This window comes from Pithys albifrons, chromosome 14 (genome assembly GCF_047495875.1).
Source record: "Pithys albifrons albifrons isolate INPA30051 chromosome 14, PitAlb_v1, whole genome shotgun sequence".
Taxonomy (NCBI): Eukaryota; Metazoa; Chordata; class Aves; order Passeriformes; family Thamnophilidae; genus Pithys; species Pithys albifrons.
Genome location: NC_092471.1, coordinates 19,662,285 through 19,685,477, shown reverse-complemented (window position 1 = coordinate 19,685,477; position 23,193 = coordinate 19,662,285). Strand labels below are relative to the sequence as shown.

General features: G+C 45.9%; 1 protein-coding gene across 1 annotated transcript; it reads left to right on the top strand.

Moving 5' to 3' along the window:
- The first annotated feature begins 738 nt into the window (after nucleotides 1–738).
- MAGT1 (magnesium transporter 1) lies at nucleotides 739–18,175 on the top strand. Its single transcript, XM_071569251.1, has 10 exons — nucleotides 739–864; nucleotides 3,388–3,557; nucleotides 5,269–5,386; nucleotides 7,939–8,079; nucleotides 10,255–10,395; nucleotides 11,321–11,410; nucleotides 12,731–12,794; nucleotides 14,367–14,441; nucleotides 15,651–15,741; nucleotides 16,722–18,175. The coding sequence occupies exons 1-10, from the start codon at nucleotides 769–771 to the stop codon at nucleotides 16,735–16,737; spliced, it is 1,002 nt and encodes a 333-aa protein (XP_071425352.1). The 5' UTR covers nucleotides 739–768; the 3' UTR covers nucleotides 16,738–18,175.
- Nucleotides 18,176–23,193: the final 5,018 nt, after the last annotated feature.

Here is a 23,193-nt window from a genome sequence, read left to right as displayed (position 1 = left end):
TCCTCCTTCCCTCCCTTCCTCCTCCCTTCCTCCTTCCCTCCCTTCCCTCCCTTCCTCCTTCCCTCCCTCCCTCCCTCCCTTCTCCCTTCCCTTCCCTTCCCTTCCCTTCCCTTCCCTTCCCTTCCCTTCCCTTCCCTTCCCTTCCCTTCCCTCCCCTCCCCTTCCCTTCCCAAACCTTCCCGCCTTTCTTCTCTCCCTCCCTTCCACCCTCCCTCCCTCCCTCCTTCCTTCCTCCCTCCCTCCCTCCCTCCCTCCCTCCTTCCTCCCTCCCTCCCTCCCTCCCTCCTTCCTCCCTTCCTCCCTCCCTCCTTCCTCCCTCCCTCCTTCCTCCCTCCCTCCTTCCTCCCTCCCTCCTTCCTCCCTCCCTCCTTCCTCCCTCCCTCCTTCCTCCCTCCCTCCTTCCTCCCTCCCTCCTTCCTCCCTCCCTCCTTCCTCCCTCCCTCCTTCCTCCCCTCAGGGCTCCGCCAATGGCGCGGCTCCAGCTCGGCGCGCTCCCGCGTGCCCAGCCAATGGCAGTGCGGCTCGGAGGCGCGTGCGGGAGGTTCGGCCAATTGACGTGGGGGGGCGGAGGCGCGGACGGGCAGCTCATCCAATGGGAGTGCGGCGCAGAGGCGCGGGCGGGCAGCTCATCCAATGGGAGTGCGGCGCAGAGGCGCGGGCGGGCAGCTCATCCAATGGGAGTGCGGCGCAGAGGCGCGGGCGGGCGGCTCAGCCAATGGGCGCGGGGGGGCGGTGCCAGGGGCGGTGCCGCGGGCGGGCGGGGCGGCCATGGCGGCGCTGGCGGGGCCGGCGCTGGCGCTGCTGGTGCTGGTGCTGCTGGGGGGCTGCGGCGGGCCCGGGGCCGCGGGGCAGCGGCGCAAGGAGGTGAGACCCGCCGGGAGCACCCCGGGCAGCGGCTGGGCCGGGGGTGTGTCGGGCCTCGGGGGCAGGGCCCGGCCCGGCTCACAGTGGGCCCCGCCCTCAGGCTGGGCCGGCGCTGAGGGGAACGCGCGGGCGCGGTGGGACCGAGTGTCCGATTCCGGGTTCTGAAGCTCTTAGGAACACTGTACGAGGGTTGTCTGCCTCCTGCAACGCGATTCGAAGCGGGGAGGAGGGGTGGCCTTTGATTGTAATCACAAAGGTGCAGCTTATTTCCACACATTTGATTCCTAGGGTGTGGAATGATCCCGATATACAAGTGTTTATGCTCTTGCCAGTTCTATTTCTGTATATCTCTGTATTCTTGATGTAAGTGAAAGAAGAGTAGTTATTACCATCATCATTACTGAGGGGCTGGAGCGGGGCCAGAGAAGAGCAACGAGGCTGGAGAAGGGACTGGATGTGGCACTGAGTGTCCTCTGAAACACCTCCAGGGACAGAGAATCCAACATGCCTTGATCCAACCCCACTGTGATCACCAGCCCAGGGCACACAGTGCCCTGGGCTGGTGATCACAGTAGGGTTGGATCAAGGGTTGGGTTTGATAATCAGAGGTCTCTTCCAACCCAACAGAGAAGAGCAACGAGGCTGGTGAAGGGACTGGAGCACAAGTGCTGTGGGGAGAGGCTGAGGGAGCTGGGGGTGTTCAGGCTGGAGAAGAGGAGGCTCGGGGACCTCATCACTCTCCACAACTCCCTGACAGGAGGTTGTACCCAGGTGGGGGTTGGTCTCTTCTCTCAGGCAACCAGCAGGAGAACAAGAGGGCACAGCTTGAGCTCTACCAGGGGAGGTTTAGGTTGGACATCAGGAAGAAATTCTTTGCAGAGAGAGTGCTCAGGCATTGGAATGGGCTGCCCAGAGAGGGGGTGGATTCCCCATCCCTGGAGGTGTTTAAGATGGGACTGGATGTGGCACTGAGTGCCATGATCTGGTGATCACAGTGGGGTTGGATCAAGGCTTGGACTTGATGATCTCAGAGGTCTCTTCCAACCCAGCTCATTCTATGACTCTGTGATCATGGAGGGGTTCTTGGGGCTGCCTTGTGCAGGGCCAGCAGTTGCACTTTGCACTGTGGGGTCTCTTCCAACTGAGGATATTCTGTGATTATATCCCTAAAGTATTTATCTGAAGAAGGGTGTTACTAAAGAGTAGAGAAGAACTTCATGACAAATGTAATATTTGGGACTTTGTTATTCTAATATCTTGTGTAATGTTATGAAATTGGTTGGCTCCTCCTTTTTAAGGAATATTTTACTGTTGAACACTCACGAGTTCTTCAACCATGTTCTGGATCATTCTTGTTCCAGCAATGCTGAAAATGAGATGTTGAGCTCACTAGTTGAGAGCTCCCACCTCTGCTGCTGGTTGCACTGCCACAGGTTTTGCAGTCTGGAACAGTTTGGTGTTTAGTTTTGAATTAATGCTGTGGAGGGAATTGGGTGCAGTTTGTGCAGCTAAAATAAATCTTTTGTTAGGAGAAGAAGGGAGGACAAGTGAGCTGAGGGACTTCAGCCTGTGTCATGCTCAGTACCTGAAGCTTTCCTAGGTGGTTGAGGTCATGAATATTAAAATGACTGCCAGGAGTTTCTGTGAGTGCCTTTGAGAGTGTGCTGGTTTAGAGGGAAACCAGCAGGAGAAACAAACCCAACACACAAGAGATTGTAAGTCAGAGTTACAATTTATTAACAATATTACAAGAAATGCAATGGCACAAAGAGAAATTGGGTTTAACCCCCAACCCCAGCAGTGTAACCCACCCCCTGGGGCACAAACACAGGGGGGTTTGGTAGCCCCTGTGCTGAGCCCCACGTGGTTCCTCCAAGGCCAAAGGAAAAGGAAGGGACAAACCTGTTGGTGCAGATGATGGCACAGTCTGGTGGAGAGTGGGGGGCTCCTCCTGGCCAGGGTCTGCTCCTTCCCTGGATCTGACAAGTGGTCCCCCAAGTCCCCAAACCCCCAAGATTCTGTCCCCTCAGGTTTGGGTGGGAGCCCCCAGTGCCTCCCCCAGGGCAGGGAGTTCCACACTGGGGGATCTGACTCTGGCAGTCAGGGGGGATTTTGGAATGGTTGGTGGCCCCTGAGCAGAGCTGAGCCCTCAGGTGGGTGTGGAGGTGCCAGGGAGTCCCTGCAGGGCAGTTCTCCCAGCTCCTCTGCCAGGCTTCTTTCCCAGCCAGCTCCCAGCCTGAGGGCTCAGCTGTGCCCTGGGCAGCTGCTGCCAATGGGCCATTGGGAACAGTTGCTGGGCAATGGCCCAGAGGGTTTAGAATGCACAGCTTTGGTCACCCCCACACAGGGATAAACTGGTCCCACCTGCTGAACTGGGACAGAAAGTCTTAATGAAGTGCCCCATCACCTGGTTGGTGTTATTATGAAATAACAGTGCAAATATTTGTTACAGCTAATCTAAAAACCTTCAAGATTGTGCTGTGAGACCAAATAAACAGCCATGCTCCTCTGCCTTTATTTCAGATGGTGTTATCAGAAAAAGTGAACCAGCTGATGGAATGGGCCAGCAAGAGATCCGTTATCCGAATGAACGGAGACAAATTCCGGCGCCTGGTGAAGGCCCCGCCCAGAAATTACTCGGTGATTGTGATGTTCACTGCCCTCCAGCCTCACAGACAGTGTGTTGTGTGCAAGTATGGGCTCCATTCAGTCCTCAGTTACAGCTTGAAAGTCATCATGTGCTGTGTGGGAAATTGAATTTGAGAGCAGGGTTGAACTTTCACATATGTAGGGGGAATATAAATGGCAAGTTGACTTTTAATGTGTGGGAATTTATGTGTAATGTGTATGTGAGAAAACAACACAATGCTTAGTTTTATCTCCCTACTGAAGTAATCCCTGCTTTGCAGAGACAGTATTTACACTGATAACTTCTGGAGAAAGGCAGGGTGAAAGCTCAACTTCCCTGCCACGAGCTGCTGAGGAAATGTGTGTAGAATTACTGCTGGCCATGCAGTCTAAAAGTTGCTCTTAATTAAAATGTTGCTTAGCACTTCCTTATTTAGTTATCACCTGTCCTGGGTTGAGCTGGCAAAATGCCAACTGTCTGGGACAGAGTTAAAAGGTTTCCTCCTCCCCCCAACCAGCTAAGGGGAAGAGGGAGAGGAAAGAGAAACCCTGAAAACCAGCTTTATGCTGAAACTAACTACATGTATTTATACAGAGGATACTACAATATAACACACACTTACACAAGTTACATATATATAACAAGGAATAACTTCCCACTCCCTAATTAATACAAAGCAATGTCTATTACACTAGATCTGTAAGTACTCTAAGAGACACATAGCAAGAAACAGAAAGAGTAACAACAGAAATGTTTCTACTTCCCTGAATGCAAACAAAATGCAGGCAGAGGCAGCAGGGGCAGAGCAAGGCCTGCTCCAAGACAGAAGCTGGGTCACGTCTGGCTTGTGCCTTGGCCATGGCAGAACTGACCAAGCCACTCCCACACACTGGATTTTACACCCTTTGAGATGATGTAGTATGGGATGGAATACAATATTATTGGCTAGAAGAGGTCAGCTGTGAGCTGGCTCAGCCCAGCTTAAATCAGCTGACAATCCCAGGCCTAGCTGAACTTTAAAACCTAAGTTTAGGCCCACCTGACTAAACCCATAACACTTTGACATTTAATGTGTGGGAATTTGTGTGTAATGTGTATGTGAGAAAACAACACAATGCTTAGTTTTATCTCCCTACTGAAGTAATCCCTGCTTTGCAGAGACAGTATTTACACTGATAACTTCTGGAGAAAGGCAGGGTGAAAGCTCAGCTTTCCTGCCACGAGCTGCTGAGGAAATGTGTGTAGAATTACTGCTGGCCATGCAGTCTAAAAGTTGCTCTTAATTAAAATGTTGCTTGGCACTTCCTTATTTAGTTATCACCTCCTGGATCCTTAACCATATTCTGGCTTTCCTGTATTAATCCAGAGGTGGCAGAGGTTTGTGAGGGTGATTTTTATGCCTGGTCAGTTGGAATTCCTGGTTTGCCACGCTCTGCCATGGCAGGGAGGGCACAGCTGACTGTTCTGGTGCTCTGTGGGCAAACAGCTGGGTTCCATGGCATGTTTCAGTTACAAATTCCCTCTGCTTGTCTTCACAGACTCCACAATCTTGCCTTTAAAATGTGGCAGTGCCAAATGTTTCACCTGATTGTAGAGGGGAGTTTGGGCTTAAACTTTTTCTGTAACAAACTAAAACTTCCTTTTTAACATTAGGAAATGAATGTGGGGGGTGTGGGATGTGAATGGTGTGGGTGGGCACAGCCACCTCAGCTGCTTTTCAGACTCTTCTTCTGGACAAACCCATGACACAACATCCCCCTGGGTGTGTTTTCCAGGCAAGCTGATGAGGAATACCAGATTCTGGCAAACTCCTGGAGATATTCCAGCGCTTTTACCAACAAGATTTTTTTTGCTATGGTGGATTTTGATGAAGGCTCAGATGTGTTTCAGATGGTAATGTCTTTCTCTTTCTCTTCTAACATTATTTTTGACTCTGGGTTTGGGCAGAAGGTAAAGATTATATGAAATTCAGTGTTACAGTGATTAAAGGAATGAAAAATCAGAAGCTACCACTCTTGGAAGAAATGAGGAGAGCAGAGGACTGGAGCATGGAATTGGCAGGAATATTCACAGAACTACAGATCTGGAATAGGCACAAGGAGTGAATTGGTTCCTCTGACTGCTTTTTTTTCCCTGAGTTTGTCTCCTGTAATAACTTATTGTAATTCTTAATAGAATTCTCCTGTGGTACATGAAGAGGGAGGGGATAAAGCACTGATGTCATCAAGAACAGCTGTTGCAATTTTTGGATTAGTAGAGAATGACAGATGAGGCTTTTGGTTTAACTCATTTCTTTTCAAGTGCCCAGTCATGTTCACTTGCAATTGTAGCTCACATTAATAGTTCATTAGAGTCTTGCAGATGTTAACTTCTTTTTTTCAAGGCATAATAATGTCTATTTAAAAGCTACAATTCAGGCAATGGTATTTTATTAAATGGAAGCTTTTGGCCTGGAGAGTTGAGGAGGGATGTGTTTTTATTATTCTTGTTAATTTTTTCTGTAGTGATATGTTAAAAATGCATTCATCAAGGTATGGTCTTTAGAGATTTGTAGAATCATGTATTCCCATTTTGCAAATTTCTTTATTATAGGTAGAATTTAGAGAAGAAACATGCAAAAAACTGTGTGTGACATGGAGAAATGCCAACTGTGCTGGCTTTACCTTTTCCTAAAAAAAAGTTGTTGTCAATTAAATGGAAGAGTTATTTTTCTGATTGAGTGACAGTGTAGCAAAATAGATACTGAATGGAATTGTACTACTAGGCCTTTCCATGGTGTGCTGCATTCCATGGCTCTGTATTCCATGGGGTGCTGTATTCCATGGCTCTGTATTCCGTGGGGTGCTGTATTCCATGGCGTGCTGTATTCCATGGCACTGTATTCCATGGCTCTGTATTCCATGGGGTGCTGCATTCCATGGCTCTGTGTTCCATGGGGTGCTGTATTCCATGGCTCTGTATTCCGTGGGGTGCTGTATTCCATGGCGTGCTGTATTCCATGGCACTGTATTCCATGGCTCTGTATTCCATGGGGTGCTGCATTCCATGGCTCTGTATTCCATGGGGTGCTGTATTCCATGGCTCTGTATTCCGTGGGGTGCTGTATTCCATGGCGTGCTGTATTCCGTGGGGTGCTGTATTCCATGGCCCTGTATTCCATGGCATGCTGTATTCCATGGGGTGCTGTATTCCATGGCTCTGTATTCCATGGTGTGCTGTATTCCATGGTGTGCTGTATTCCATAGTGTGCTGTATTCCGTGGGGTGCTGTATTCCATGGCGTGCTGTATTCCATGGCACTGTATTCCATGGCTCTGTATTCCATGGGGTGCTGCATTCCATGGCTCTGTATTCCATGGGGTGCTGTATTCCATGGCTCTGTATTCCGTGGGGTGCTGTATTCCATGGCGTGCTGTATTCCATGGCTCTGTATTCCATGGGGTGCTGTATTCCATGGCTCTGTATTCCATGGCTCTGTATTCCGTGGGGTGCTGTATTCCATGGGGTGCTGTATTCCATGGCTCTGTATTCCATGGGGTGCTGTATTCCATGGCGTGCTGTATTCCATGGCTCCGTATTCCATGGTGTGCTGTATTCTATGGGGTGCTGTATTCCATGGCTCTGTATTCCATGGCACTGAATTCCATGGGGTGCTGTATTCCATGGCGTGCTGTATTCCATGGTGCTGTATTCCATGGTGCTGTATTCCATGGTGCTGTATTCCATGGGGTGCTGTATTCCATGGTGCTGTATTCCATGGGGTGCTGTATTCCATGGGGTGCTGTATTCCATGGGGTGCTGTATTCCATGGGGTGCTGTATTCCATGGCTCTGTATTCTATGGCGTGCTGTATTCCATGGCTCTGTATTCCATGGCTCTGTATTCCATGGTGTGCTGTATTCCATGGCTCTGTATTCCATGGCCCTGCATTCCATGGCGTGCTGTATTCCATGGCTCTGTATTCCATGGCCCTGCATTCCATGGCGTGCTGTATTCCATGGCTCTGTATTCCATGGCTCTGTATTCCATGGCTCCGTATTCCATGGCTCTGTATTCCACGGCCCTGCATTCCATGGCGTGCTGTATTCCATGGCACTGTATTCCATGGCTCCATATTCCATGGCTCCGTATTCCATGGCCCTGTATTCCATGGCTCCACATTCCATTGCCCTGTATTCCATGGCTCTGCATTCCATGGGGTGCTGTATTCCATAGTGTGCTGTATTGCATGGCACTGTATTCCATGGTGTGCTGTATTCCATGGCTCCATATTCCATGGCTCCGTATTCCATGGCCCTGTATTCCATGGCTCCATATTCCATGGCTCCGTATTCCATGGCCCTGTATTCCATGGCTCCGCATTCCATGGCTCCGCATTCCATGGCTCCGTATTCCATGGCACTGCATTCCACGGTGCTGAATTCCCTCTGACCTCTCTCCCTGCAGCTCAACATGAATTCCGCTCCCACCTTCATCGCCTTCCCCGCCAAGGGGAAGCCCAAGCGCGGCGACACGTACGAGCTGCAGGTGCGCGGCTTCGCGGCGGAGCAGCTGGCGCGCTGGGTGGCCGACAGGACAGACGTCCACGTGAGTGCACAGACAGACAGACAGACAGAGCTACCCATCCCCGCCCCTGCTGCTCTGCCTTGCCCTGCAGGGCCAGCTCTGAAATGGGCCACTTGTGTCCTGGGGCTCCTGATTGGCTCTAAGTTGCTCTTGTCTACTGATGCCGTGAGTGACCCTTCCCCCAAAAACAGGACTCTGAGCACGTTAGTGTAGGGTGAGATAAAAAGTAAAGGTCCTTTAATATCCCAGGCCTACAGCCCACAGGAATACAGGATGACATGAATGTACCCCAGTTCTTGTTTCCATGGCTTTTATAATAAGATCCCTCCAATCATTGCTTTACACATTTCTCAGTCCAGCCCCAGTTCCACCCCTGGTCCAACCCCCGGAATTGGGTCTGGGGTCGTCAAGACCCTCTGTCTTCATCAGCTCTTCTTCTTCAGGCACACAAAGGTCTCTTGGAGTTCATCCAGTTCTGGCTTTTGGGTCACTCTGACCTGTGTTTATGTTTCATTCTGTGGGCCTTCTGATATCCTTCAGCTCTACCTTGGAAAGGAGTCTAAACAAGATTAATTAACTAAAGGAATTTGAGCTCCCTGTTCTGGGACAGGGGTAGTGATAGAAAGGCATTAAACTTAAACTGTTAGAAATATTAACCCTCTAAAAATCTACAACTACTGTGTTCCTAAAATCTACAAAATGTGAAAATCAGAACAAAAACCCCTTTGGCATCACTACAAAAACTAGTTCAGATACATGACTGCATCTTTAAATTTCCTCACCTTCTGTGATCTGATACTTTGTGTAGTTCTGTATTTGAGAAGATGGTAAAATTTCTTCTCACTGTTCTGTTCCTTTGGAAGAAAAGAGTCTTTTAAGAGTATAAAGTAAAGCTATGTCATGTATTTCTGCATTTGAGAAGATGGTGAAACTCTTTCCTTCTCACTGGTCTTTTCCCATGGAAGAAAAGAGACTTCTAAGAGTATAAAGGTGTGTAAAACTACTTTGTGTAATCCTGTATTTGAGAAGATGGTAAAACTTCTTCTCACTGTTCTGTTCCTATGGAAGAAAAGCAGTCTTTTTAATAGTATAAAGGTGTGTAAAACTACTTTGTGTAATTCTGTGTTTGAGAAGATGGTAAAACTCCTTCTTCTCACTCTTGCTATGGAAGAAAAGAGTCTTTTAAGAGTGTAAAGTAAAACTACGTCATGTATTTCTGCATTTGAGAAGATGGTGAAACTCTTTCCTTCTCACTCTTCTGTTCCTATGGAAGAAAAGAGTTTTTTAAGAGTATAAAGGTGTGTAAAACTACTTTGTGTAATTCTGTATTTGAGAAGATGGTAAAACTCCTTCTTCTCACTCTTCTATTCCTATGGAAGAAAAGCAGTCTTTTTAATAGTATAAAGGTGTGTAAAACTACTTAGTGTCATTCTGTATTTGAGAAGATGGTAAAACTCCTTCTCACTCTTGCTATGGAAGAAAAGAGTCTTTTAAGAGTGTAAAGTAAAGCTACATCATGTATTTCTGCATTTGAGAAGATGGTGAAACTCTTTCCTTCTCAGTCTTCTGTTCCTATGGAAGAAAAGAGTTTTTTAAGAGTATAAAGGTGTGTAAAACTACTTTGTGTAATCCTGTATTTGAGAAGATGGTAAAACTTCTTCTCACTGTTCTGTTCCTATGGAAGAAAAGCAGTCTCCTAAGAGTATAAAAGTGTATAAAACTACTTAGTGTAATTCTGTATTTGAGAAGATGGTAAAACTCCTTCTTCTCACTCTTGCTATGGAAGAAAAGAGTCTTTTAAGAGTGTAAAGTAAAGCTACATCATGTATTTCTGCATTTGAGAAGATGGTGAAACTTTCCTTCTCACCTCTTCCTATGGAAGAAAAGAGTTTTTTAAGAGTATAAAAGTGTGTAAAACTACTTTGTGTAATTCTGTGTTTGAGAAGATGGTAAAACTCCTTCTTCTCACTCCTCTATTCCTATATGGAAGAAAAGCAGTTTTTTAACAGCATAAAGGTGTGTGAAAGTGAAGTTACAATAACGGAGGAAGGATTCTCTTACTTCCCAAGTCAGATTTATTCTATAATTGCTGTGCATGATCCTTTCTGCACTCCAGCACGCTGTGAGGCTGTGGCAGGAGTGCAGCTGTAATGTACAATCCTCCTGAGAGCAAATCCCTGCTGTGTCCCTGCTCAGATCCGGGTGATCCGGCCCCCCAACTACGCGGGGCCGCTGATGCTGGGGCTGCTGCTCGCTGTCATCGGGGGCCTCGTCTACCTGCGTGGGAGCAACCTGGACTTCCTCTACAACAAAACTGGCTGGGCATTTGCTGCTTTGGTGAGCACTTACACCTCCTGTCTGGCTGGCTGGCTGTTGTCATGAGTTTGTAGCAATTTAAGTCATAGAATCATAGAATGGATTGAGTTGGAAAAGACCTCCGAGATCAGCAAGTCCAACCCTTGATCCAACCCCACTGTGATCACCAGCCCAGGGCACTCAGTGCCCTGGGCTGGTGATCACAGTGGGGTTGGATCAAGATGTGGTGGATTCTCACTCAGTGCCACATCCATAGAATCAGAGAATTGATTGAGTTGGAAGAGACCTCTGAGATCATCAAGTCCAACCCTTGGTCCAACTCCAGTCCCTTTACCAGATCATGGCACTCAGTGCCACGGCCAAGCTCAGTTTAAAAACCTCCAGGGATGGGGAATCCACCCCCTCTCTGGGCAGCCCATTCCAATCCCTGAGCACTCTCTCTGCAAAGAATTTTTTTCTGATCTCCAACTTCAATTTCCCCTGGCAGAGCTTGAGCCCATCGTGCCCCTTGTCCTATTGCTGAGTGCCTGGGAGAAGAGACCAACCCCCACCTGGCCAGAACTTCCCTTCAGGCAGTTCCAGACAGTGCTGAGGTCACCTCTGAGCCTCTTCCAGGCTGAACACCCCCAGCTCCCTCAGCCTCTCCCCATAGGACTTGTGCTCCAGTCTTTAAAAGCTTCTGTCTTTAAAGGTGCTTTAACTGAGTAGAGGAAAATGTGGTGCAGTTAATTTTACTTTTTGGTAGACCAATAATATTATTATTTACTCTTGGTCCTTTCAGCTCAGTGAATGCTTGATTAGATGCCTTTTGTGCAAATAAAAGCTAGGATGATATCTAGTCTAAGGGTGTACTCCAAACCAGTATGTTTTGGTATGAAATGAAAAGACATCAAGTTAAATTTGGAAAAAAAATCCTTATGAAACAGTGTTTCTTCTTCCTTTTCAGTGTTTTGTGTTAGCAATGACATCAGGCCAGATGTGGAACCACATCAGAGGTCCCCCCTATGCTCATAAGAACCCCCATACAGGACAAGTGGTGAGTCTTGCTTTGTTGCTTTTCTGCATTTCTGTTTTATTTCTCCAGAATAAAGCTGATACTTAGAGCCAAATCAGAGTTCAAATTCTCCTTTTGGCTTCTGTCCTTGTGAGGGACTGAGGCTCCCCTCTCCTGCTGTGAACAAGGCAAATCAACATATGTCTTGTACATATGTTGCATCTCCTGTGATGAGGGATGTGATAGTTTCTAAATTGCCAACAGCAAAATAACTGTGTTTGTGTTGAGTCTTGCATCATAAACAGGCCTGTTGCTGAGCCTGGCAGTGCCATCTTCAACCTGGTCATGTTAACTCATACACTCACTGAATGACCTCCACACAAAAAAACCTTTCTTTAAGATTCTTGAGGTCAATTAATGTTTAGTGACTCAGATTTGTACAATGTCTTTCTTGGGAAAAGTTCAAGATAATTTGAAGTGCCCTGTTCATGATACAGAATGAGATGCAGAGTGTGTTGAGAGCACTGCATCTCCTCAGGGGCTTACACATCACACACTGGCTTTTCTGATGCTTTCACTCAGGGGATTAATTGGGTAAATGTCCTGTTATGCCTGATTAGATGGGTTAGGCTCTTGGTATTCTTCCTGAAAAGTGGAACTGCTTGTCAAACCTTTGCTTTCCTACTTAGATACAACATCACAAACACAGTAATTTAGATCTTCCCATAAGGGATTCAAACCCAGTATTGTTTCACAAATTTCAATTTGTTTGTTACCCCAGTTAGTAAACTATTAATATAAATAAAACTGAGCCAAGTTCCTGGGTGGAAGTTCTCATATTTCAAGTGTTTTCTTGGAAACATTTCCCCTTCTTTCTTCTCAGCTTCTTGAGACTGAAGAATAAAGCATTGTTGGTATTGGTAGTGATGTTTCTTTTCTTGGTGTGCCATGAAAAGGGTTTCAAATGGAGCCAAGTGAGTTGGGTTCACATGCAAAGTGCAGAACTGCTCCTCAGCTTAGGGACAGTGTGTGTGACCAAAGAGTCAGAGAATGGTCAGGGGTGGATCACAGCAGGTGCAGGAGGGCCTGAGGGTGGTGTTTGCCCAGCTGAACTGAGAACCTGGACCGTGGGGGCTGCAGCTGCACCTGCACATGATCTGAATGGCACTTCAGGCTGATTGTGCAGGTTAATAGAAGAAGATTCCTGATGCTGGCACAACTGCCCCCCAAATCAGTGGCTCCAACTTGTGTTTGGTGTCCTGAACAGAACATGCAAACCCAATCCAGGCTCTGTAGCTGTTTATTAACCATGTCAAAGTTGACTCCAGTCTTGTCTAAATTCATTTCCTGTGTCTCTTACAGAGTTACATCCATGGAAGCAGCCAAGCCCAGTTTGTGGCAGAAACACACATTGTGCTGCTGTTCAGTATCCTTCCTGTGAGAAGCACGTGCTCAGGGAGGATTTGGGCTCAGCTTATGCTGCTGCCTTTTTCATGGTATTTTTCATGGCTGCACCTGTCACCCACTGCTGATACAGGAGCGTGTGGAGCCTTCCTGCATTGGTCACTGTGCTCTTCCTGTGCCTGTGACCTTTTGGTTGGATAGAAAAATGTTTGCAGCTTTCTCACCACTCCTTGCTTAATTAGCAAACTGAATCCAGCATTAGAGATGTGGATCTTTGTGGAATGAGAAGGTTCTTCAGGATAGCCCTGTCCCTCTGAGGATGTCTCCTTCCAATCTCACTTAATTCCTGCTTTGATGATGAGTTCATTCCTCTGTTACTGATTGTTCTTTTATTTCTTTGTTTACCTTCTTTACACTTGTTCACACTAACAAATCAGGATTTTGCCATGCCAGTATTACACTGTCAAGAAAGGCAAATGGAAACTTGCAGATTTAGAGCTTTTACCTTTCTCATTTGTACAAAAAATAAAAAAAAGCTGCTTTGGAGTCAAAAATACTCCAGAATTCAGTGTTGTTCTATTCCCACATACATGTTTTTGATCCATTGTCTCTAACTTTAGTCATCTCTGGCTCAAGCTCTTTGTCCTTATCACCTGTGTCAGCCTCTGTATTATCTTTTATTCAGTGTTTCTTCTTGTATTTTTTAGATAGGCATTTGGAGAGGATCTTCTGATCTTTTTCTGTTGCTGTACCTCTCATGCACTTGGTCACATTCAACACAGAAACTTTTTGCTGGTGTTAATTTGTGTTTTTGCTCTCCAGCCAACCCACCAGTTGCTGAAGCCATTTCAAATGGTACAACCTGGGGAGGCTTCTGTGGGTTAAAGTCACTTTTCTCCTGTGCTGAAGGTGAGCTGCATCTGAAATGGAAATATTTCTTGATGGTGCTGTTGCAGTCAAGAAGTATTTCTCCTTTCAGGGGGAGATTTGTGACTGAGCATCTGGAGTGAAATGGAGTGAAATCTTTGGGAATTTTGTCTTTTCTTGCCTTGATTCACTATTTTGCTTTGCTGGGATTCATTCTTTGCAAATGTCAGGCTTTTTGTATTGTCTGTGCTGCCTTAATTTTACAAGCTTTAATTTTTTTAATCAAAGAACTAGAAAAAAAATCTTGCTCCTTGACAGATAGTCTGGTAGGTTAAACAGTGAGTGTGTTTTATTTGTTCTGTTAGCTGAGGGAAATGCAGAAGCTGAATCCTTTGGGCATTTCCAGTTGGGTTGGACTGGGCTGAGCTCTCTGGGAAGGAGTACAAACTGAGATAATAAAGGCATGTTTTGAATTTTCTGCCTCAAGACCTTCTAGTTTAAAATATAAACTTTGCATTTATCTTCTCTTAAGAGTTGACATTATGAATACTTTGCTTTTCTTGTTTTTTCCTATCCCTGTAGTTATTACTTTGGTTGGGAGTCTTTGATTTTTCCAGTGAGTTTTAATGCTCCAGGTGGGGTGTGGGAGCTGAATTTTGATCAGGAATTACTTTATTGTTTTGAGTCTCCTGAACCTGGTTGATTTATCCTTAAACAGTGTTTGTAGATGGTGGTGTCACTTTAGGGATGGTCCTTCTCCACGAAGCTGCTACTTCTGACATGGATGTGGGGAAAAGGAAAAGTGAGTACTGACACTTCCCCTCTGAGGGAGGGCATGCTCAGTAAAGGTGTTGGAGATGCTGTTTAACAGAAATGCTTTTGCACTGTGGGTTCTCTACTCTTCTCACCCCTAAGCCAAGAGAATCCTTTGGATCTCGACAGTATTTGGAGTTACTCAGCAAATGGCAAGGCAAACACAGAGTCCATTTGCTGAGGGGAGGGATGTAAAGATGCTTTGCAGCATCTTGCTGGGAAGGGAGAGAAGGGACTCTTTTCTTATAGCAATTGCATAAAACTGATTTACAGAAGGAATTTGAAAGAAAATTGGTGTTAATTTAGTTTTTCCCAGTGGCTCTAAGAGAGTCATCATCTGGCCAAGTCTGTAAATGTTCCAGAAGTGACCCTTCCCCTGGACTCAGCACTGGGGAGGCCACACCTGGAGTGTTGTGTTCAGTTCTGGGCCCCTCAGGTCAGGAAAGAGATTGAGGGGCTGGAGCGGGGCCAGAGAAGAGCAACGAGGCTGGAGAAGGGACTGGATGTGGCACTGAGTGTCCTCTGAAACACCTCCAGGGACAGAGAATCCACCATGTCTTGATCCAACCCCACTGTGATCACCAGCCCAGGGCACACAGTGCCCTGGGCTGGTGATCACAGTAGGGTTGGATCAAGGGTTGGGTTTGATAATCAGAGGTCTCTTCCAACCCAACTGAGAAGAGCAACGAGGCTGGAGAAGGGACTGGAGCACAAGTGCTGTGGGGAGAGGCTGAGGGAGCTGGGGGTGTTCAGCCTGGAGAAGAGGAGGCTCAGAGGTGACCTCAGCACTGTCTGGAACTGCCTGAAGGGAAGATCTGGCCAGGTGGGGGTTGGTCTCTTCTCCCAGGCACTCAGCAATAGGACAAGGGGGCACGATGGGCTCAAGCTCTGCCAGGGGAAATTGAAGTTGGAGAGCAGAAAGAAATTCTTTGCAGAGAGAGTGCTCAGGGATTGGAATGGGCTGCCCAGAGAGGGGGTGGATTCCCCATCCCTGGAGGTTTTTCAGCTGAGCTTGGCCGTGGCACTGAGTGCCATGATCTGGTAAAGGGACTGGAGTTGGACCAAAGGTTGGACTTGATGATCTTGGATGTCTTTTCCAACCCAATCCATTCTGTGATTCTGTGGAGGCTTTTGGAACCCCTGTGGTGTTTCTGGGGGCAGTGCCAAGTTACCAAATCTCCCTGTGCATCTCTTGCAGTCATGTGCATTGCTGGCATTGGCCTGGTGGTGCTGTTCTTCAGCTGGTTGCTGTCTGTCTTCAGATCCAAGTACCACGGCTACCCCTACAGGTAGGTCACTGCTCTCCTGGGCTGCCCACTGTGGTGCAGCACCACATCTGCTTTGGGAGGAAATGCCCCTTTCAAAATGCTCCACTTGGTACAAGTGGTTGGTACAGTCACCAAAAATAACAGTATGTGGTGGGTCCTGTGAGTTTCCAGTCTGGCTTAAGGAAAGATGGTGGAACTCTCCTTTTCATGCCATTGCATATTATAAAATATTTCTATTTTCATAATGATCTCAGCCAGTCTGTACTGAAAAGAGTGTCCTTTTTTTGCCCTATTTTTATCTCCTCTGTATTTGTACATCTTGATTATTAATCCTTACAAGGAGGTTTTCTGATGCTTTAAAGCTTCTTACTTTTTGGAATTGCTTCTGTCTAACACTATTAATTGACTGATATCTATCTGTCTATCTATTATCTATCTGTCTATCTATTATCTATCTGTCTATATCTATATATCTATATATCTATTTCTATATGATCAGTGTAGATTTCTAAAGTGTCTCTCCTGGCTTTTATGCATTTTGAAGGAATTAATACCTGCTGGGGGATCAGCTTCTAACCATTTCACCTACTCTAGAGTTTAATTTGCCTGGAAGGCTAATCCCATAGGCACAGACTGTCTCCTCTCTATGAGAAATCAGTTCTTTTAAAAATATATCTAAGTAATAAAACTTGTTATTTCATGTAGATGTATCTCAAGACCAGAAAAGAGCTGAACTTACTGCCTGTTTAGTAATTGGTCAGCTTTTATTCTGGTCTGTGCAGTGGTTTTATGTGCTCCTCCTGACTTTGTTGTAGGGAAGATGTGGATGACTTTGTGTTTGAATTACTAAAAATGAATTTTTGAGCAACCTCACAGCTGTTTTTGTTGTAGTTTCATCAGGCCCAGTTTCTCCTTCTGATTTTCTTGAAAGCTGAGTGGGATGTTGCCCACCTTTGCTTCCTAAAATATTAATAAGAATGTTTGTTGTTTTATTTTTGCAGTTTCCTGATGAGTTAAAGGATTCCAGAGTGTGTGACAGCAGGAAGGGGGTGGCTCTGAGGCTGGGTGTGATGGAATGAAGAGCTCCATGTGTGGTTTGTGCTACCTCTGCTTACACTGAACAAGATGGTGAAACACTGAACCAAAGACCACGTGTAGTGCCTTAAACAAACCAAGCAATGTGCTCTGAAGGACACAGAGTATGAAATGCAATCTCTCCTTCCTAAGCTTTACATCTTCTCAAGCAACTCCACTTCTAGTGAAATTCAGAATTTAATGCTTAAAACTCCATTTCCACAGACTAACTAGAAACAGGACTTTAAATTCACTTGGATAATCTCTTTCCTTTTCCCCTCAGATATTTATCACTTTATTTCCTCTTTGTGCATAGCAGGTGGCAGCAGCTTCCCTGTCTTGCCTTTCCATGGTTGAGGCAGCACCTTCAGTACCTGGAAATCTTTTCCTTCAGTCTGTGCAGCCCCTGGAACACATTCCAGATGCCAGGGTGGAATGTGTGTGTCCTAAAGCTGGATCTCATTTTTGAGAAGAGTTTTTAATGTGCTGTATGATGCAGGAGGTTCCACAGATGGAACAACAGGTGGAACTGAGTTGATAGTTCAGTTATTCATTAAAAACCTCTTGTGCCAAATGCTGAAACTTCAATGTTTAAGTAAAATGACTCTCAGCTGAAAAAAATGTTCTTACACTGACCCCACCTCAAAAATATAAACCCAAACAACAAAGGTAACTGGCTGTGAATTCAAACTTGCCAACTGGCTTTCCAGTTACTGCTCAGAGCCCTGACAAACCAACAGGTCCCAGAGTTCTGGTCACTGTGTCAGTTCTTGCATTTTCCACTTACTTTCTGCCAGGTTTTTATCCTTGAGGAGAACATGGAGAGAACAGACTCACCTACATCCCAGGATAAATGTTGTTCCCTCAGCACAGATTTGTTGGCCTTACAATTTTAATGCATGTGCTTTTTGCTCTCTCTTTTTTTGTTCTCTCACCTCACAAAGATACTTTGCCTTAAGAATTCCTTCACGGAAGACCCTGTGCCTCAGCCCAAACTGTTGTGCAGTTCAGCACATGTGCTGGGGGAAATCTTTGCTGCCTGATTCAGTGTTCCTTCTTCTGGGGGCTGTGCTGGCCTTGGGAGTTACTGGAAAATGTGAGGAGACTTTTGGCTCCTGCTTCTGCCTCCCCCCTGCCTGAAGGGGTTACAGAATTTGGATGCTTTAGGTTGAATCTCAGAAGGGACTGTATCATTCCAAGTAGAATGTTATTCTTACACAGTTTTGCTAAATTAACACACATCTCAAGTGCCTTAACTTCACTAATTTGGTTGTTGAGATGCATTTTTCTGTGCCATACAGAATGATAAGCCTTAGTGGAATGGATAAATTGTGTGCCTGGCTGGATTTTGGACAAGTTTCAATAAAATTTTTCAGTCTAATCCGTGCTCCTGTGTCTTTTGAACTTTAACACCGAACAAACCAAACTTTTCTTTTCTTCCACTATTGCTTCAATGTGTTAATAATGGACTGTATAAATAACCTGAGGATGGCTGAGTGGCATATTTGTGTGGAAAATTGTGGCTCAGGATCTCAGCACCAAAGAGCTGCTCCTGGAGCCTGCCAATGGCATAAAGATTCCATGGCTGTGACTTGTCTTTGCCAGCTGTCCTGAGGTGAAAGCCTTGGCTTCCTGCAGTCCTGGAGAAATCAGCTCCCAGTGTTCCTGGAGGTGAAATCTCAGCACTGTAAATTCTCCTGGAACAACCTGGCACTGCTGTGCCTGGGGCTCATTTTCCTGCTCCCAATAAACTTCCAGGTTGGTGGCCCTGCAGTCATGAGCAGGACGGGTGGAAAGGACTGGCAGTCTCTTCCAAAGGAAGTAATGGTTTTTCTAAAACCTCCAGAATTGTTTCTAACCTTTCTAATTGTTTCCTTCTGACATGGTGCAGAATTCATTCTGTCCCTCTAAACCCATCTTGTGTATTGACCAAGGTTAAACAGCTCCACATCATGCAGGTGGGTGGTGGTCATGTTGGTCATCCATTGGTGGTCAAGACAGTGCTCTGGATATTTCTTTTTCCATGCTGACATGAGATGAAAGTAATGCTTCATTTTTCCAATGGTTTTTCTGCTCCCTGGGCTGAAACTGAAGTGCATGGAGGAGGGAACAAGTGTAGTGGGGCAGAAGGTCTGAGTGCAGGACTGGCAGCAGGTTTAGAGAGGGTGAATTCTGGAAAGGTTTGACTTGTGCAGCAGTTGAGAGGTAATGAGTGGGCTGCTCTAATTGGTGCCAAAGTGACTGCTGGGGACATTGGCTTTTGCAACTCACTGTCTGGTTGGTGTGACACGGTGTGGACCAGCAGAACAGAGGAGGAAAAGGCAATGCCTTCCAGATCTGATGTGGGAAAACTGGAGATTGCTGAGACCATCTCCTCCCATTGAACAGCTCAGAGGTGCCCTGAAAGCTCACCCTGCCAGAGCACTTACAATAATGGGAGGAAATGGTGTGTTCTGTAGCTGCAAATGGGCTGTGTGGTTTTGTTAATGTGATTGGCCACAGATTGCTCCTCCCTTTCGCTTTTGAGATGGAGCTGTGGTGTATTTAAAAGATATTTTGGAATAATACCTAGAAATAATTTAGGGTGTTCTGATCTAAGTGCAAGGCAAGGTAGTAAATTGAACTGGATTAATTGAGGTAATGGTTTGTGTTATGTACAATTTGCTGGAAGTTCCTTGTCTGCAAACCGTTGGAGTGTTCAGCACAGAACAAGCTGCATCATGAGCCCTGGCACAGGTGCCCAGAGAAGCTGGGAGTGTCCAGCTGGCCCTGGGAGTGTCCAAGGCCAGGTTGGACAGGGCTTGGAGCAACCTGGGCTGGTGGGAGGTGTCCCTGTCCACGGCAGGGGGTGGAACAAGATGAGTTTTAAGGTCCCTTCCAACCCAAACCATCCCAGGATTCCATGATGGTGGTGCCTTGTGGTCATTCCTGCATTTAGGCCCTTAACAAGCTCCACAAGCAGCTGCTCTTCAGGGCCAGAACTGCTTAGTCCTCCAGCAAGATGTGCTCAGCTCTGCATCTGTGTGTTCTTGGTGCTCAGCTCTGCATCTGTGTGTTCTTGGTGCTCAGCTCTGCATCTGTGTGTTCTTGGTGCTCAGCTCTGCATCTGTGTGTACTTGGTGCTCATGCAAACAACCTTAATTAATCCCCTGTCTGGTGGTGTCTGTGGCCGAGTGTACAGACACAATCCCTGGATTAAGAGTCACACTCAGCCACGAGTGAGCCACAAATTTAAATTCTTGGCAGGCAATGGGAAGGCCATCTGTGTCTGGGGAATACAGAGAGATGAGAGCTGGCCAGAGGCTTATGTGGAACTAAATGATTTTACAGCAAGGCTTGTTCTGAGCCTCGTTAAAGGTGTGTAAAATTAAGTGTAGCAGGAATGTTTTGATTCCCAGTCTATATTCCTGACAAATCAAAGTAGGAGTTTTAGACATACTGAAGAAAGTCAATTGCTTAACTTTCTAAACATGTGGAACATCCAAAGAAAATCAGATTCCTGAATGCTTTTGGATGTGGTGCCCAGGACATCAGATTATGCCAAATCTCATGGCACTTTGTAGTCAAACTTCATCAGGAGAAAGGAGTGATCTGTGGGGTTCCTTCAAGGGTTATTGGCAGTGGTTTGTGGAAATCTGTTTTAAAAATATCCACTCTAGAACAGAAAACCATTTAAAGTGAAAACAGGACTTTTAAGAAGTAAAAATTTGCAAGTGCTTTCATCTGCTGTGAGGAATAATTCTCACAGAGGATTTGGAAGAGTCCTGGCACTTGGTTTCTGTGTTGGGCCTTGGTGTTTGTTGCTTTCTCATGCTGAAAAGGTTCGGTTTTCAACCACAGATCACTCAGCTGATTCCACTTTGCACTTTACTGAGGGGAACAGAGCAACAAACAGAGAGCAAACCCAGGCCCTGAGTGAGCATCACCTGCTGTCACTGCTGTTGTGCCTTTTGTCTGATGAACAGGGAACAGAGTTTCGTTCCACAAAACCGGTTCCATTTAACAGCTCGGATTGTCCAGTTCTGCAAAATTAATTTAGTCATAGTGTTTTATTGGTCTGGATTAATTGTGCTGCTTTTATCAGAGATAATATGAAAAAGGTGTATATGTATGTCAAAGGTTCAAACACAGCAAGGTGGGGTTGGGAGGAGCCCCCTCAGGGAATTTTTCTCACCCTACCAACACAAAGGGTTGGGTTTGGGAGTGCCAGGACTGAGGACAAGGATGACTGATGACCTTCAGATTCCAGCTGAATGGTGGGATGGAGGTGAGAAATCAGAACCCCAGCAGTGATGGGGGGGGAGGAGAGGTTTGGGTTTTTTTCCCTGTGTGCTGGCTGGACTGATTTTTTTGGGCAGCTGCAGAAAAAGAGACTCTGCTTGCTCAGCTGGTGAGAGCTCCTTTTCTGGCTCTGCTCTTTGCTTTGCCCCCTCCATCTCTGGGCACCCTGAGCTTGAGAGAGAGGAGAGGAGAGTCACAGCTGCTTTCAGGACACACTGCAAACCTTTTTTCTTCCTGAGGACCGACTTGGACTGCAAGGAGATTCCTGGGAATTATCACCATTCCTCCACTCACAGCCTTTCCTTCTTCATTTGGAACAGAGGACAAGGAGAGAGAGAAGAGAGTCCACGTGAGTGTCCACTCCTTGTCTCTGCCTCGCTGGGAAAAGACTGAGGATTCCCCTCGCAGCCAGCCCAGGTGTGACACTGACACTGCCATAAATAGAACTGCTCCAGGAGGAACCAACAGTCTGGGGGTTGTTCTCTTTTGGTTTTACTTTTGGTGCTGGGGAGTAGCTTGCTCTGGTCTGTTTACAGTTATATCCATATCTACATATATATGTATATATATAGTAGTTAAGAACAGTTATCCTTCTTATATCCATTTTCTAATTAAAGCTCCTTTTTCTTAAATTTAATAAGGAGTGATGTGATCATTGAGGAGGAATCCCCTCCTCTGTTTTTTGGCAAACATTTTAGTTTTCCCTCAAACTAAGACAACGTAGTGTTTTATTGCTCTGCATTAATTGTGCTCCTTTTATCAGAGATAACATGAAAAAGATGTATATGTACTTTGTATTTCTAGGTCAGAAGCCTCTCAAGTTATTAAAATATTCTCTTGTCAGTTGATAACTATGCTTGTCTTTCAGCCATTTTCCTTAAAAGTAGGCTAATATATATTATATTTAAGAAAATTAATTAGTATTATTATGAAAAGAAACAATCAGTGTGATGAGCCTTTACAGTGGCCTTTGGTTTGTCCTGCAAACTGAGCCGTGAGTGCTGGTTCTCCTGCTCTGCTGGATGAGTGTGGGAGTGCAGATGTTTCCCTATGGATGCATGTGGAGTGTCACACAGATTTCAGTGTCCCTCTACAATCTGCTTTTTGACACCCTGATGATAATGTCAGGTTTTGTCCTCTGGAGTAATTGCTGGGAGATGGGAGCACTCCCAATTTTATTTTATCTCGACCTTCTCTGTGACTTCAGATATGAGTTGGAGGCAGTTAAGTTTGGTTTCTAAACTGCTTTCAAATACCTCCCTCCATCTCCCGAGGAAATAGTAAAAGAATAAAATATTACAGAGTAATAGTATTAAATCTGTGTTGTTATTCTAAACCAGTCAGATATTTGTCAGCATTACAGACTAAATCCCCTGAGGAGGAAAATGAGTGTTTTGTCTTCTTATGTTAATCTCGTAGTTGGAACCCCAGTGCAGAGCTGAGAGCAGGTGATGCTTCCAGTTTCCTTCATCTGACCATGGCAAACCCCCTGCAGTTTGTGATGGAATTTGTAGCAGTCAGTTCACAAGGATTTATTTTTCCCTTTTGACACTGAGTGAGAACTCAGGCAATGTTTGGTCTTCTCCAGGAGTAGCACTGGCCATGAGATGAGGTTTGATAACAGAGCTGCAGTTAAACCTCTGCTAATTCAGCCATTACAGGATGCAGCTCTTGGGTAAAATGTTACATTCTCAACCAAATTGTGTTTAGACCCATCTGTAGAATTTCCCTGGGATATGTGAGGTGGTACATGCTGAGCTTCTGTTGATTCTGATGTCGTTGCCTCTGCAAACAAAATGAGTATTTAAGGGTGATTTGCTTGGATATTTTCTTGTGTTTCATACGTTGCTTTATTGACACAGGTGAGTTGGTACATTTTATTTTTCCTTTAGTTTCTGGAGAAAAAAAATTTCAAAACTGGTTTTCTTTATAATAAGTGCATAATACTTGTCACCTCTTTCAGATTCTGTGTCATACGGGACGTGGTTTTGGTGGTTGGTTCTGTTTTGGTTGTGTGAGGAGATGGAAGTTCACACAAAACCTCAGCCAGTGGAGTTTTGGTCACCTTCTCACGACAGCCTGTGCCTCCTTTCCCTTGGAATAGGCTGTATTCCAATC